Source organism: Sylvia atricapilla, chromosome 17 (genome assembly GCF_009819655.1).
Source record: "Sylvia atricapilla isolate bSylAtr1 chromosome 17, bSylAtr1.pri, whole genome shotgun sequence".
NCBI lineage: Eukaryota > Metazoa > Chordata > Aves > Passeriformes > Sylviidae > Sylvia > Sylvia atricapilla.
In genome coordinates this window covers 8,788,173-8,804,712 of record NC_089156.1, presented here as the reverse complement: position 1 = coordinate 8,804,712, position 16,540 = coordinate 8,788,173, and the positions used below count along the sequence as shown (strand labels likewise).

At 49.0% G+C, this 16,540-nt stretch overlaps 1 protein-coding gene across 3 annotated transcripts in view; it reads right to left on the bottom strand.

Annotated features, from left to right (window-relative positions):
- The window catches only part of TTC28 (tetratricopeptide repeat domain 28), a 108,423-nt gene that overhangs the window by 5,744 nt on the left and 86,139 nt on the right, over positions 1–16,540 (bottom strand). For all 3 annotated transcript variants that reach the window (XM_066331508.1, XM_066331505.1, XM_066331507.1), the window contains 9 exons: positions 14,322–14,462; positions 10,219–10,363; positions 9,152–9,331; positions 7,376–8,096; positions 5,603–5,727; positions 4,342–4,573; positions 3,847–3,923; positions 852–981; positions 214–321 (listed from right to left, as the gene is read on the bottom strand). In XM_066331508.1, the coding sequence (XP_066187605.1) occupies positions 214–321; positions 852–981; positions 3,847–3,923; positions 4,342–4,573; positions 5,603–5,727; positions 7,376–8,096; positions 9,152–9,331; positions 10,219–10,363; positions 14,322–14,462 (1,859 nt within the window). The remainder of the gene's footprint in view (positions 1–213; positions 322–851; positions 982–3,846; positions 3,924–4,341; positions 4,574–5,602; positions 5,728–7,375; positions 8,097–9,151; positions 9,332–10,218; positions 10,364–14,321; positions 14,463–16,540) is intronic.

Genomic DNA, 16,540 nt, shown 5'->3' with positions numbered 1-16,540 from the left:
TTATATGTCCTCCAGCTGCTGGACTCCATCTCCAGGTTCTGCTCAGACAAGTCCTTCCCATACAAAAATAACATTTACTCCAGTCTCTGTATCACATTTGGTCTGTGTGACACGTGTGACCTCTGCAAAGGTGCAAGTGTGAGATTTCTGCAGAAGCTGTTCTGATTAAATCATCAGATGACACAAGAGCAAAAACACACAGAGCAGCTTTACCAAAAAGTGCCAGCAAGGATTGTAGAGCAAAGTGCATGGTCCTCCTGGTAGCTTGTTTCCCAGTTTTCAGAATGACCTCCTCTTGGCCAACTTCACAAAGGTCAAAACCTGTAGCGGGACATGGAACAGAAAACTACAGCTCATAAAAAGACCCTCTGTCTCAAATGAGAAAAATCTCATTTATAACACAGACAAAACAGAGAGGTATGACAGCCTGCAGCACCCTCAGAAGGATGACTTCACCTCTCATGTGCAGTTTGTTGTCTGTTATTTATTACTGTTTAGCACACCTTCTCCAGGTGTTGGGAACTTTGTGGCACTGGACTGGGAAAACACACACTCATTAACAAATCGCTCCTGTCAACACCTCTGTAGTTGCAAATTCTCTGGAGTTGTCAGGAAATTATATACCAAACACACCTCAGGGGACAGTGTCCTACATGCCAAACTGTTTACTATTAATTCCAGGTTTCCTTACAGAAATGGAGCTGAAGACCACAGACCTTGGAATTTGGCAAATGCAGGCTGGGCTGCAGGAGGCAGACAAATGTGAGGCTGTGAGTCTTATCAGTACTTCAAGCCCCAACATGAGACACCAGCAATGGATTTAGAGATAACAGAAAGAAGTGTTTTCCTACCTAGAGCTGCCAGAAACTCATGGCAGCCAGGCAGCCTCCAGAGCTGGACACTGATGGAGACCTGGATTGGTGCAGAGGGGAAATCTTGCTCCTTCTCGCCTGCCTGAAGCTGAACCAGGACTTGATGCAGCTGAAGACAACAATACAGACATTAGCCATTCCCTGCAAGTCACATCACTGCTTCACTTACAGCCACAGATAAGGCAATGCCCTTCCCTGGACACCCTTTCCCTGGACACCCAGTTCAGCTGCTGCTCCTGAACAGAGCAGTGACATGGGAAGGTCTGGGAAGAAGGACAGTTCAGGGACAGCAACATCAGACAGATTGGAACAGAAGCAAAGGCAGGGACAGACCAGGGGTGAGGGCTGGGGGGTGGCCAGTGGAAGCTGAGCAAGAAGGAAGCACAGCAGGAACATCTGTGAAGGGAAAGAAAAGGAAAGAGATACTCTGGGGCTGCTGACAGAAATATACTAAAGCCCATTCCATGACTGAGCCATACTCCTTACGCAAATCCTAAGAAACTCATTAACTGGGCAGAACAGGTCATATGAAACCATGGAAGACTTTCCTAATATCTCCATGGCCTCCAGGAAAGAAGTTTCTCAACTGTGCCCAAGGGACAGGAGTAGCAAGCTAGAGAGAAAATGTGTTTATGAAGATCTGACACAAATTAAGATGCCAGGATCCCGTGTAATTCACCAACACAGCCAGGGCAGCAAGGATGGAAAGCCATTAATCAGGGACCAGCTAACCTCAGGACCACCCATCTCTCACAACCCACAAAAGCTTACACAGGCCTTTTTCCACAGTAGCTCTGTGGAGCAAATCCCAGGCCTGAGAGCGGGTGCAGACACGTTGCAGCACAGGGCACGGGTCTGCAGCGACCCCAGCATGTCACCCTGCAGTGTCACCCCCGTGCACAGCATACTCACCATTCCCACCACATTTTTAACAGCCTTCGGGCAGCAGGTAACAAGAAAGGAAAAGAGGAGAAAAGAACATGGGTTACTCTGTGCTACAAAGTGCCTGTGCTGAGGAACCTTGCAGGGACACAACCGTGTGCCAGCCAGCGCCCTGACTGCAAGATGCTCTGTCCAGAGAAAGAAGGGAGCAATGGGAACGGCCTGAGCTGTGAATCCAACAGCATGGGAACAGGCAGCTGGAATCTGGGAGTGCCCAGCTCATGACAGCTCAGACACTCAGCAGGCAGACACTCAGGCCAACCCACACTCTGGCAGGAGGCTGAACATAAACCAGCCCTTCTCTTGTTTCCTCTGGGACACAGTACTGGCGTCAACGCAGCCAGAAATCCCTAACTTTTCCTTGCACATGCAGTAGTCTGAAGTTCTCTCTTTTGTGGCTCCTGCTTTCTCTTTCGCACTCAAAATAAGCATTTTCTATCCAGTGCAGCCGCTCAGGCTCCCACCTTGCTGCTTTACTAATGCCAAGAGCACCTGCTCCCTTGTGATGCTGGTCACCTGCTCAGGAAAACCAGCGAGCAGCACCCACTGACTGAAATGTCTGACATCCTGCTTCTGTCTGGAACAAAGTCTGCTTTCCTCTGGGACAGGCAGAGTCCCAGCTGCTCACACCACCAACTGCCAAGAGGCAGGAGAGAACAAAAGCAATAACCACAATGGAGGGAGAGCTGCTGAAAACCAACATGTAACAGGATAGACTGGTGCAAAAGGGGATTCTGCCAGGGGCCTGGGCTATGGAAGGAAATTTGCAATATCCCTGCCAGTATTTGCTCCGTGGGGCAGTGAGAAAACAGTGAGTGTGTCTTTTGTTCCTTGTGCACAGCCAGCTCAATGTTTTTCCTTGAGTAATTTAATTATCTGAGGCAGGGCAGCAATCATGAAGCCACCTCATTAGCACTCTAAGGCATTTCCAGCCATGGGAATGCTGTCCTGTCCTCCTCACACCCTCAGACCTGGTCTCCCTTGGGTGGCCATGAGGCAGATAACCCTGAAGTTAACCACACACATCTCAGGCACTAATGAGAGCCAAGGCAAGAGGCAAAACACCACCGAGGACACTGGTCACCAAGGGAATTGGAAACATCTCAAACTCTGCTGCAGATCCTAACAGGAACCCTTTCCTTGGAGCAGACCCATCCTAGTGGGCTGCCAGAGCCACTCAGTAGGTAACAGAGAAGCTGGGGCTCTTCTCTGGCTTTTTCTGCAGATTCCATGTGACCAAAGGCAGGGCAGCCCAACACCACACAGAACCAATCCCAGCTCCCCACCACAGTATTGCCTGGAATGTCTCTGCATGGAGAAAGGGGAAAGACAGTGACATACAGGCCCATTCCCTGTGTGAGGGTGTCTGTGTACTAAAGCAGGCAAATGATGAAGAGAAACCTCTCTCCAGGAGCACTCAGGACAGTAAGAACCATGGAATGGGAAGCAGCCAGGCTGGTGGCGCACAGAAAGGTCAGGTTAGGCTAGGCATGCTCCAGAGATGGGAGAGGGAGGAGTGTGAAGGAGGTTGAGGGGAGCAGGGAGCAGTCCCATCACCACAGGTAGCACTGCCCTTCTCCTAAAGACCAGAAATCCCTTTCATGGAGCTGTGAGAACACACAGGAGCAGCACAGGCTCAGTGAGTTTTCTGACAGACCTTGCATTGTCCAAAGTCAGCCATACCTTGGGACTTCAGTAAATACAGTGGGCCATGACCAGCCAGTGTGGGCCTAGGTAGGATGGCCAAGCAGCAATTAGGGGTCTGTTACTCAATTCCCCCACTGCTGTAGGGATCATGCTGTCACTTGTCACTGAACAGGGAGTCCCAACCCAGCAACCCACCTGCATATTTTCCTTCTGGACACACACTTTCATTCACACAAACAGGCAAGTTTAGAATTTCAACCCTCAAGTCTCCTAGCAAGCTCTGGGTCGATAAACCAGGGCATCAACCCTTCTGCATATTTCTGCATTTACTGACCTGGGAAGAGCCATTTGGAACCTGGTACTGGAGGAAAACCTCCCAACTCACCCTGTTGATAAGCTGCTCTCCTGTTTCTGAAGCTGTGATAAGTTTACAAAGTGCCTGAAGTGCAGGGTTAGGCAAACCTGAAAAACATCAGCAGAAACATCTGTATCTGTTTCTTGACTGCAAGAAATGCAACAAACCTGAACAGAACACACTCTTGGCTAATTCCTAAAACCTCTCCCCCACATCACTGGACAGCTCTGGAAGCAGCAGCAATTTCCAGAAAGCAAAAGGTCTTCCCACTTTGGATCTGATGACAGGTTTCCTGACCGAAAGCTGGGGGAGAGGCAGTGTCACATCATGCTTAGTGGACCCAGCAGCAAACAATTCTCATCTGTGACAGAATTTTCAGTTAACATTTACTTGTAGAACTTCTTCCCCCAGTCCAGTACATTGATTTCATTGAGGTAAAACATCCCTGTTTCACATGCTGACATCACAGAAAGGCATGAAAGGCTGATGACTGCCTGGTCAGGGCCCACAGCTGCCTCCTCTCACCTAGGAGGGACTGGATGGTGGTGCTGCACTGCTGCAGCCTGTCCCCAGGGTCCGAGGTTGGGAAGAATACAGCTGCTGGGAGGCCACTGGCTGGAGGGTCCAACCGAAATCCCACTGCTGTGAGGAGTGCCTGCCAGCCTGGGATGCCACCAACTTTATTCTCCACACTCTGCTGGGAGGTGTACATGGAGTTGTGCTGCCCGTTTTGGATTCGCTGCAATGATTTCTCCACCTGTGGGGAAAAGACATGGCTTATTGTACAAGATGCTGCCACTGCCTCTTTTTACACAGAGGACAGACTGGAACAGCAGGCTGAGAGACAGCAAATCCAAGACTGACCCTGGCCTGTCTCACACAAGAGGATATTAGTGCCTTGGAAAGAGAAGCTTCAGTAAACTCAGCATTCACAGCTGTTAACATCACAGTGATGTGTGTCAGTATTCTCTGGGACACTGGGAACAATAATGCCACAGCAAACTAAGTAGCAATTTGCTTGGGATTGTTTCCTGTAAGCCTGGCAGCTGCAACTCTCCCCAAACGATGACTCACCTTGGGGTTCCAGGCTGCTTATTACCAGACTAAGAGCCTGCAGCCACAGGGCAAACAGGAAAGAGAGATGAGTGTCCACAAACCCCAGCAACTGGGAAGACCAACAACATTCACAGGTTTCCATCATTCTATGGATACTTCACACTCCTGTGAGGCCACAGATGATGCATTGGGAAGAAAAGTATTAGGAGTCATGAGTGATCATTCCAGCCACCTGGCAGTTGGCTGCAGTCCCACTGTTCCCCAGGACAGACTGGTGGCACAGATGGGGACAGAAGAGCCTCTTATCTTCCAAATATGCAGAGACAGCAGTGACTGTGCTCTGTGTTTCCATGACTGCCATGCTCGTAGCCATTTCCCTGTATAAACAATTAATCCCAATGCTTACCCCTTAAGCAGAAACCCAGTTCAACAGCTAATGCAAACCAGATGGGTCTGGGGAGGATTCTGTCACAATACAATCTAAGATTTTGCTTACTTTGCCTCTTTTTGCACTGAACACTTCCTTAGGTGTCCAAGTCTTTCCACACTGACCCTGAGTGTTGCAAGAGGATATGTCATGACACAAGAGGAGGGATGGAGGTGGGGGTGTGTGTATATATTTTGGTTTTTTCAAGTGGGAGTGGCTGCACATCAGGGAGTGGCTGCTGTTCCACTCATGCCCCCCAGGTGAGGGTGTCTCCTGGTTGTGACAGCACTTCCTTTCCCTTACCAGATGGAGGAGGACACGCAGAGCATCCCGGGCCCTTTCAGGGTGCTGCAGGATCTCAGTCAGGGCCTGTCCTACCAGTGAAGAAGGGCTGTTCAGCTTCATATCACTCCCAATAAGCATGAAACCTGCAGGATTCAGAATGAGAGACAATCAATCTCCTGTTGTTATGGAAAATGTTCAAACCAGTCACAGATGTCCTCTGCCCTCAGGATGGTTCACTGTATCCTGCACAGGGACATTCTTTTCCCAGAGCTGCTGCCCACTCCCTGCCCAGTCGTGCAGACTGAACTTCCAGAAAGTTTCTAGATACTTCTTCCTGTCCTCTGCTATTAAATCAATAGTGTCTTCCTGTTCAAGCAAGCAGAAAACCACTGGATTGCAGCTAAACGTGTCCAGGCACGTTCCAGGTCTCCTCTACACCCACAGAAATCAACACATGCCAGCAGTGGTCGTAGCACAGAACTGTGAACATGAGAAGTCTTGGCTGTCCTGGTCAGAAACCTGTCCTGGCTCATGCACCATTCAATGCCAGACTCCCCAGATGCCAGCACAAAGAGCTCTACGTTCTCCTTCTCATTCATGCAGTGAGAATGCAGCTACTCCTGGCTGTGGTGCTCTGTCCAAGAGTCAGCAGTGGAAGTCAGGGCCTGTGTGTGATGCACTTGCACAGGGCCATAGAAGGGGCAGTACTCAAGACAGCTGAAAGCCTCTGCTTGCTGGCAATGCCAAGCATCGTGTGGCTATGGTTCTTTTCTGCCTAGGAAGTGGTCACTTTGGGGTTTTTTAGTGCTTTTTACTTTTGAGACAGAATAATCTTGGAAGGAAAATAAAATCCCAACTGAACTGTGGACCGTAACCTGAACTCAGCTCACAGCTGGTACTACCTGAACCACATCCTAATGCTGGATTCAACATGCCTGAAATCCTTGTCAGCCTGACTCATTTTAACTAGTTCCTGCTCCTCCAGCCATGTGCAGTTCACACCAGAGCCATATTCACCACAGTTTCCTGAGCTAAATAACATGGTTCAGCTGCCTGTGCAAAAATCAATTTGGGGAATGCCTACAGTTTTCAAAAACCAGGCCTCATGCCAAGAGGAAAAATTAGGCTATCTGTACATACTCCTGTCACAGCACTGCTGAACTCCAGGATTTTGTCATTCCAAATCTCAACATACAGATCTAATTGAGAGGGAACAAGCACCAGCATTGCACAAGGAGCTGACACTGCTGAGCCATTCCCAATGGAAGCAAGGGAAACCTTTCTCCTAAAAAGACCAAAGGAATAAGCCCTACAAGGTTCATGTCACAGAAATCACAGCTACTTGCTGCTGCTGCTTCTAGCAGCACTTCTCCTGCCTCCTGTTGAAGTGTCATTAAATTTTCCATTAAAAAGTCTGTATGTGTGCTCCACCTGACTCCATCTCACGGACACAGGAAGCGTGAGCCTGGAGATTTCAAACACAGAGAATGAGTTGTGGTACTGCACTTTATTTCTTTCCAGTCATGAAACACACTTCACCTCACAACTGCTTTTAATTATACTCAATCCACAGCCACCTACTGTGCCCAGTGAAATGCTGATGAGTCCTGTGACACTGACATTCAGTCACACTCAGCTGAATCAGGGACAAAGGGGCTGAATTCCGGGAAAGCACAGGGCACACACTGCTCCCAATTACCTGCCAGCACTGCTCCTTGCTTAGCTTATGTAGTTTGGCAGCTGCCTAGAAACCCCATCTGATTTGTGCAGAAGAAAGAAGACTCTTCCTACCTGCCCAGTTGGCTGGATGGGAGAACTGCTTGCTGCTCTGCACGGTTTTCATCGCTTCTCCAAGGGCTGCGCTGGCTTTCATCCCGTTTAAGAGAGAGGAATAGAAGGCGTGCACAAACATTTTGGAAGCAGCCACAGGAATGGGCCAGAGTGACACAAGGACACACTGAGCCCCAGCAGCCAGGAAGGCTCTTGTCAAGCCAATGACTCCATCAGAAGTGACTTTGCTGTTGGACTCTTGGTAGGAGCCTAGAACCACCAGCTTGACAGGAAGACGCAGATCCAGCACATCAGCCGCTGTAAGCAGGAACTCCTGGAGAGGAGGGCAGTCCGAGATGCTCTCCACATCACTGGCATCATCCTGCATCCTAAGAGATTCTGGGATTGTGTAGGGGTTCCCAAAAGAACTCTTGCTGCTGGCTGGGTTGCTGTCAGTGTTGGGTGTCAGGACCAAAGCAGCCAGTTTCCAGGAGACGTGGGTTGCAAAGTGGACACATTCTGCCTGAGTGAGGGCACTCATGACTCTCTCTTTTGTTGATGAGCTGCCGACTAAGGGCTGGCAGCCAAGTAACTCAGATACCATATATGCTTCCTCTTCTGCAGAGGGCATAGGTCCCCACAGCCACCTGTCCATAACTGCTGAAGGGAGCTTGGGATTTCCTATCACAGCTGCCATTGAGGTAGAACTGGAGTAAGCAGGAGTATTCTTCCTCACATGGGACTACACAGAGAAAGAGAGAGAGAAAATGGGGTTCAAAGATCTGGTTTTTATGGTGCTGGTAAAAAAATATCCTGTCCCTTTGGCTCTAAGCATAAGTCTGATGTCATAATTACAAGAACACTGTGTTTCTTTAGTTTCTTAACTATTCCAAGGAACACCTCTTTGTCTGAGTCTGGTCAAGATTTCTATCTCCAGATCTTGGGTGAACAAAAAGAAAATAAGAGAAACCAACAGATTTAGCTCAGATCCCTTTGAAGGCTGCAGCAGAACTAAAAACATTAAGAAGATTGCAGGTTCTCACATTACTGGAACACTACCTTCAATCACTCACTAAGTGGCTCCTTGTACCTTTATTTCCAAGATCAGTGTCAGCTCTACCAGCAGCAGGTGCTGCATGCAGCTGATACTGAATGAAATAGCAGTAATGCTGACAAGATTCAAACCCTTTACTGTTCCACTGACTGTGCCTAACCCAGGGCAAACCAAGATGTGCCCCAAAACACTGCCCACCAAGGGCAAATGTGACTTGATGCATTCACCAAGAGACCTGGGCATTAGAAATGTTGCTGCCAAACCTCAGCATGAAGATACTTCTGTGCAGGATTCATCTGTGGGATTTGCTTTTCCTCACAGCTCTGAGTCCAGAGACATTAGTGGCCTTCCCCACTCAGAATGCTAAAATGGAGGTGAACATACCAGCAATGTGACAGGGCAGTCAGCTTTGGCAAGGAAGCTCAGCACAGATCACAGACACCTACAACTCTGGACTCTGCCATGCAGTTCCCACACACAGCACATACCATCTTTAGGGGAGGATATCCAAATGATCCAACCCCCTTGTCTTTCCTGGCATGCCTGGGGCTGTGATTTTGTGCTGCAGGAACTACATCAGAACCTACTTCAGAGCTGTGGTGCTGAGTGTGCTCCTTAGACCCAGGGTGGCCTGTTTGGGGTTTCTGTTCTTGTGTCTGGCACAGCAGGACAGAGCTGCTGCTTTCTGAGCATGCACCAGGACCTGTACCCCCAGGAGAGGGGTTTCATAAGCAGTGTCAGACCTTGGAGCTGGGGTTCAGTGACTGGATGGAGGGCACTGCAATGAGGCTGAAGCGCTCGTACAGGTACTCGTTGGAGGAACTGCCCTTCAGGAGAGCAAAAGGAATGAGGTACAGTTCTCCCTCCAGAACCAGGATCAGCTGGCGGTGGCGGCCAACAGGCCCACTGGAATGCATCAAACCCTGAAAACAAAGGAGACAGAATTAGTTTGGATCCTTCTCTCCACCTGTGTTCTCACCTGCACTTCCCCACATCAGGCTCTAGTTGACCCCATGTCGGGTTTGGAAACACCCACATGAGAACCACGCTCTGTGTGAGAGATGAGCACGTGTCCTGTGCAGCTGGACTGCTGCCCACCTGTGCCCAGCCAGTTCCACTGGGACAAGTGAGCTCTGAGGGCACTGACCCATCTGCTCTGGGTCATCATCCTGGCCTCAGTCCATCTGGGGCTCAGCCTCACCCTGGTACTGCAGCTCCTTCTGCTCCAGTCTGAAGCCTTTACTAACCCAAACCACCTAAGCCTTGTCAGTATTGCCATCACCTTATCCTTGGTCAGAGAATGTTCTTTCTGATATTGAATTTCTAAATAGCCATTTCCTCTGAAGAGCAAACAATCTACAGACAGATTGTGTCCATGGCCTTCCAGAGACTTGCTATCATCAACCCAGAGGCTCCAAAAGATCTAACCAGAAAGCATCTTATGGATGGGAAAGTGAAGCAGAGAGATTAGTAAATATGGAACATGCAGCTGGGCACAAAATGTGACAAGTGCTCCTGTGCCATGTAACTGGAAATTTATTCATCTAGTGTATCATAAAAAACAATTACTTTGCACTCCAGGAAAGAGTAACTCCAAAGCACTGAAATTTGCTCCTGCTTATACACAGGCAGCCCACCAAAAAAAAAAAAAAAAAATGCAGGACTAAATCCTTGTCTCTAGATGGTTGCTAAGATGCCTTCCAACCCAGACTGTTCTGTGAAAATACCGTACTTCAGAAACCAGCCCCCAGCCTGTTCTTGCTTCCCCACACTGAGAGGGTTTTGGTAAGTGTCTGTGCCAAGGGCTTACTCCTTCCATGGGTCCTATCAGTAAGTCGTAGAGAGCACGGAGTGGGGGTTTGCTGAAAGAAGTCTGCCTCCTTGGCAGTGATGATGTTCCATCCTTAGCAGGAGACATGGTACTGCTGAACAGGCTGGTCATGCTCTGACAGCTCCTGTGGGCAAAAGCCAAGGGAGAGGTTAGCTGCAGGATTGAATCTGAGCTGCTCTGTGGCTGCCCTGACTTCTGACAGTGACATGAGCCAGGTCCTGTCATCCAGGGGACTCTGCTCTCTAAGATGCTTCAGGGGAGGACTCCAGGCTCCCATTCAGCTTCACACCTCAGTGAACAGTGACATTAATGGCAGGATGAATCAGCTGCATGACACTGCTGTGGAGTTTCTCTACACACTCCAGTGCCTGAAGCGCTGTTCCCAGTTGCTCCTGCACACCTCCAGCAGCTGTGTGCAGGCAGGCATGAGACCCACTGACAACTGACCACAGCCACAGGAGGATCTGCACTTGGGTTGTGCACCAACTGACCTAGTATGATACCAAAGGAAATGTGACAACAGGCAAACCACGAGACATCAAGATTCTGCACTTCTGCCACTGCTGTGCAACACCTGGTGCCCATTTCTGATATTCCCACAGAATATCTCCTGCACGTGATCTCCTGGCATCAGCAGCCAGAAATGTCTGCCCTGCTGAGGAAATGAAGTTGCCCCATTCTGGGCTCACTTAGCCCAGCAGCTGTGCTCCCCAGAAATGTTATCCTTGGCTTGGGGCCATGAACAACCATTTTAGATGGAAATTGTGACTTGCCAAAACATTTTAGCAGGTGGACCTCAAAGGAAAGGTAGGAAGGCCAGAGACATACCCCAAGCTTTTCTGATACATACCAACACACAGAAATTGTGTTTTTCCCTCTCTTTCTCTCCTCAGCTGCTGCAACCAGCCTCCTGACCCAGCTCACTTCATGCATAAAACCTATAGTTCTCTGAAGAAAAAATGCTCTTACCACCCACAAGGAATTTCCATCTTATGGGCACATAGGAATAACCTCAGAATGTCAATATAAGCCCAGTGTCTGACTGCCCATGGTCTCCAACCCAGAGATTCCAGTGACAGTAGGAGTATGCTGCTCCTGCTGCTGGTTAGAGGGATTTGTGCACCAGGGTATCAGCATAGGCTGGGTGCTGTGTGCTCCCCTCACCAGTGTCTGCCCCACTTCACTGCCAGCACCTGACTGCAAGGTTCAGATTTATGAAGCACAGATTTTAAAATAAGATCAGGAAAAACAAATCTGTGCAGGGATATCCCAGTGGTCCCTCAGGACCTTGTGCCTTGATCATCCCTGAGTGGTTTGCTGCCAGCAGGCAGCACTTGCCAGCCCCACAGCCATTGTTACACACTCATTTACTGCAGGGAACAGGGGCTTGATTACTCCTGCATCTTGGGTTTCCCAGCCAAGCAGCTCCAGATTTATTTCTTCACCACTCAGACTGCTTTTTATGAGAACAAAACCGAGGAAGCACCATAAATCTCTCACATCTCCCGCCTCTGTGTGTGTGTGTGTGTGTACATAAAGAGTGAGCAAATCCACAGGGGAGGATGGATAGATCTCTTGTGGCAGTGGAGCTGACCAGGAGCCCTGGCCAGCCCATCCTTTCCTCCCAAAGAAGCCAACAAAAGGCTCCAGGTGCACTGATGATTTCTATCTTGCTCTTGCATTGCAGAGGATCCCCTGATATCTGAGCAGTGAAATTTCTCATTTGGAAGCCTTTGCTCAGACTCTGCAGCACTGCTGATTTATAACCCTTTGTACAGGCAGCCTGGCCTGCAGCAAGCAGAGAAACAGCATAAACAGCCAGGGCTTAGCTCTGCTCTCTCCCTTTGTCTTGGAGATGCAGGAACAAAGCAAAGTCTCAGAGAACAGCATCAGACTGACCTGGCTGACCACCAGCCTCACAGATGCTGGCTCTGCCTGCTGAGGATGAGTGGCAGGGCCAGGGCAGGAAGGAGGGGTTAATCCCAGAACCAGCACAGAGCTGCTCTTGCCTTAGCACTAATTAGGATTTTGGGTAAGTCAAATACTCCCCATGGCCAAGCACAGCCATTGAGAGGGCTGGAAGTCAGGCCTGGTGCTGCAGGGGTCTGACAGCCTCAGGAAGCTGGATATCCATCCAGCCTTCCTCAAAGGGACTCTTCCTAAGGATGCACTCTTCCTAAATCCACAATCAAGGCCTTGACACACACACCCTACAAAGCCATGGGAAGCTCCAGAGAACAGCCAGATCTGAGCTCCCTGTGGATCCTTGAAAGGATCCACAAGTATCTCCAGAACCCACTAGCGGTTGCAAAGACCCACAGCCCACCCAGCACTCTCTGCCAGGGTGGTCTGCATGTCAGCAGCTGCAGCACTACATCCTGCACTGCAGGGAACCACCACAGAAAGGATTCCTCAGCTACTGTGCCCCATCTGCCAGCCCCCATTCCTCTGCTCTGGAGAGGGTCAGCTCTGTGGTTCTCTAGGTTTTGTCAGGCCCTGAGGGCAGTAACAGGGTCCCAATGATCCTGATCAGCTTGCCCTACCTAAGGAGCAGAGAAAATAGAAGCTGCAAGAAGACACAAGCCACTGTGGCTATCTTGGTGGCTGTACCAGTGGCATCCTCAGCTCAGACAGCTGTTGACCAGTCCTGAGATCACCACAGTGTTCCTTCAGTGCTTCTTTCTCCTCCAAAGTCCATTTCCTCTCCGAAGTTCCCTAAGTGAACTGCCAACCCTCCAAGTTTGCTTTTCAAACAGAGCTGGCAAAAAATCCTACTATTGTCTGTTTAAAAGCACCTACCCTGAATTCAGGGCTCAGCAAGCCAGCTGCAAACTGATGTGGCAGTGTTAGCTCCATCCCCAGGTCCCCCTCCACAGGCAAAAGAAGAGGGGCAGGCAGGGAAGTCATCCAGCAGTGTCTCCTTATTTTTTCACCTCAGTGCTCATTGCAAGAACATCACAGACATGGCTGCTTCTAATGCTTCCCCTGCTTCTCTTCTGAGGGTGCTTTTAGTTAAATGCCCAAGATGCCCCATCCCTGGGCTGCTCTTAAGAGCTGCAAGCTACTTACTAGACAAGACACCTGAACTGAGCTCCTAGGTCTGGATTCAAAGTAATGCATGTGGCTCCTGTGGAGCAGAAAGACAGAGATGTGGCATGGTTGGCCACTGCAGTGCTCCTGAAGATTTGCATTCCCTGGAACAGAATCACATCTTACATCTCCCTGTAATCAGAAGGACAATCTCCTCTCTTTCTAAGCCTGATAAACTGGCAAAACATCTCAGCAATTCTGGGGATCTGCCTGAGTGATCCAAAACTAGCAAGTACTCGTGGTCCTTCATCAGTGCAGCAGCTTGAACAGACACGCTTGTGGATTCTGAGAAGGAAACCAGGCCAGTTGCTGGTGCCAGCAGGCAGCTCCCAGTTCTGTGGGGATGCTGTAACAGTGCACAAGCTCCAATGGTGGTTCACAACACTCCAGGCTGATCACATTTGCTTTTCCAGCTGAGAAAGGCCTAGGGTATCCTGTGCTCATAAACCACAACCGAGCACAGATCCAGTCAGAAATCCTGGGTTGCATCATGCAGTCACACTGGAAAAATTCTGTCCTTAATTTTCTTTCCAAATGGTTGCCCTAAGCCCTAATCAGCACAGTCATGTGAAAGGCTGAGAACAAGTTGTAAGAGGCAGAAAATGAGTGGTGACTTGCAGCTAGTACAATCCTGTAATTCTGGAAATGCAGCATGTTCCCACCTAAATGGTGCCTCACTTGAGATGAACAGAAACATTTCTGTAAACAAGTGTGCAGGAAAGAACTCCCAAGTTCCACATGCCACACACAGCATGGAAGAACACAGCTTCCCTGCAATTGCTTGGTGTCTCAAAATCAGCACTTGCCCAAGAGAAGAGCAAATTCAGAAATGCTGCTCCTCTGGACAGTCATCAGCTACAACTGGGACCAGTCCCTGCTGGCTCTGCCCTCAAGCACTGCCACTGACTGCACCTAAACTTGAAATTTAGAGAGAAGCCCATCACCAAGACATCTGCTGCTTGCTGATCCCCACAGCAGTGCTGCCTTCTCACCTGTTCAATAGGTTGTTCCTGCTGACCATCCTCAGGAAGCCAGTTGGATCAGTCATTGAGTTCAGCTTGTTATTCATCTCCTCAAACTGCTGGTCCATGATATCCCCAGCTTCACTCTCTGTCTCACTGCTAGCACAGGCTCTGGGGGGGAATCAGTGACAGGAGGGGGTCATTGATATGAGAAGGAGCAACAGCTTGACGACAAATGCTCGGCCAGTTTGAGCAAAAATGTTTTTCAAACAGAAACTCAAGCAAAGGCTAATGCCAAATCTTCCCTGGTTTGTCTTTTTTCAGGCATATAAGACAGTACCAGCCCCATTTCCTCCTCTTCTGGGATTCCTCAAGGTTTAGTGAGTGGCACACACAGGTGGGAGTGCAGGACCCTTTCTGTGCATTGCAGGCAGGGACTTTTAAAGTTGCAGCACAACAGTGAAAAGCTGAGTCTGCAGGAAACACCAACTCAACCCTTATCTACCTAAGAACCCATGTGAGCACATCCTTTTCAGATCTCCACAGTTAACTTCAAGCTCTACATACTCCCTTCACTGGCAAAGGCTGACATAGCAGAGGGAGCTGTGCTGGCATTCCTGTTATACAAAGAGGGAAAGCACAGAACAATTTACTCTACCAATGCTCCAGGTGCAGCAGCAATACAGAGAAACAGCCCAACTATCCTAAATTCCCAGTCTCCTGACACTAATATCTAAATTTTCTCGTGCGGTTAGGGTGCTCATGGTGGGCTGGTTGAGCTCAGTGAACATTTTGCATGTGAATCATTCTCTCTATTTTGTTGTTATTAGTGTTTGTTTCCTTGTCTCATTGCTGTTTCCAATAAATTGTTCTTATCTCAACCTGTGATCTTCACCTTTTGTGCCTCCAATTCTCCTCTCCAGCCACCAGAAGGAGGGAGAGAGAGGGAGGGAGCAAGCAAGTAGTATTGGGTTTGGAGAGTCTCAGTGGTAGAACTAAGCTGGGGAGAACCATTCCTAAACCACAACAATAGCACATGACAAACCTTGGAATCTGTACACTTAAGATAAACCTATGATGCTACACGATGAAGGCTCCTCGCATCTAATTTCTGCTTCATTTGGGTTCCTGACAGCTTGAAGCTTCTCCTCAAGGTCATGTTTCCAAATAAATGGCACAGGAATTAAATGAACACACAACTCATACCTGTGCAGGTAACTAGAGCTATACCTCTCCTGCTGTATGGATCACGGATCTCTTGAGAGTGAATTTCCTGGTCAATATGATTTATAACATAGTAGGTCCTGACATAAGCCAATCACTTCATGAACACAGAAATGGGGACAGCTGAACCACAGACGGGGGATAAAAAAAACCAACATAAGGGGGAAAAGGGAAAAGAAAAGGTTGTCAACAGCTTTTCCCTGCACATTTTTCCTCCAGATGAGGCATGCTCAGCTCTAAGTCCTGGCATGGTTCGGAGTAACACTCATAGCTCCTTAAAGAGGCAAAAATCTTGAGTTCATGAACCCAAGAGAGCAGGTCACATGCTCTCCCTAAAGAGAACAGAGTCTGTTCTGACACAAGTTCAAGCAGACTTCAAAATCCCTTTACACTTCTCTTTTTTGTTTTTTACAAGAATGCATTACTTTGAGGATTAATTAGACCAGCTGAGAAGAACCCTTTCTAGCAGAACCTGAAGGCTGCAGTGTGGAACTGAACATCCTGTGCATCCCTTCCCCTCTAGAAAGTGTGAAGACACGCTCTGGAGACTCTGACCCTGCTCACAGCAGCGTGGACAGCACCAACTCTTCAACCTGAACCCCAGAGCACTCCAGCAAGCCAGGGGCTGAGCAGTCAAGTTCCTTCACATGTGCTGTGCATATTCACACCCTGCTGCTCTCTGGTGCTGGGTTTGAGGCTGGCAGCTCCTGCTGGGGCCCTGGGGGGGCTGGAGAGCAGTGCAATCAGCAGGGCTGAGGGGAAGCACTCGAACCACACGAAGAAGATGTTTCAAAGTAGAAAGTGATGTTCACCGACATGGAACAGCCAAGATTTGTTGCTTGATTCCCTGCACATGATTTTGACATGGGTAAAGAACATTTGCCTATGATTGCACCACACTGGTCCAAGGATCTTGGAGACAAGCATTAAACTCAGAGTCCTTAACCAAAAACATACCCCTACCATTACCACTAAGTGAGGAAGAAGCTGATATCCCAGCAAATTAAAAACTCATCCCAGAACCT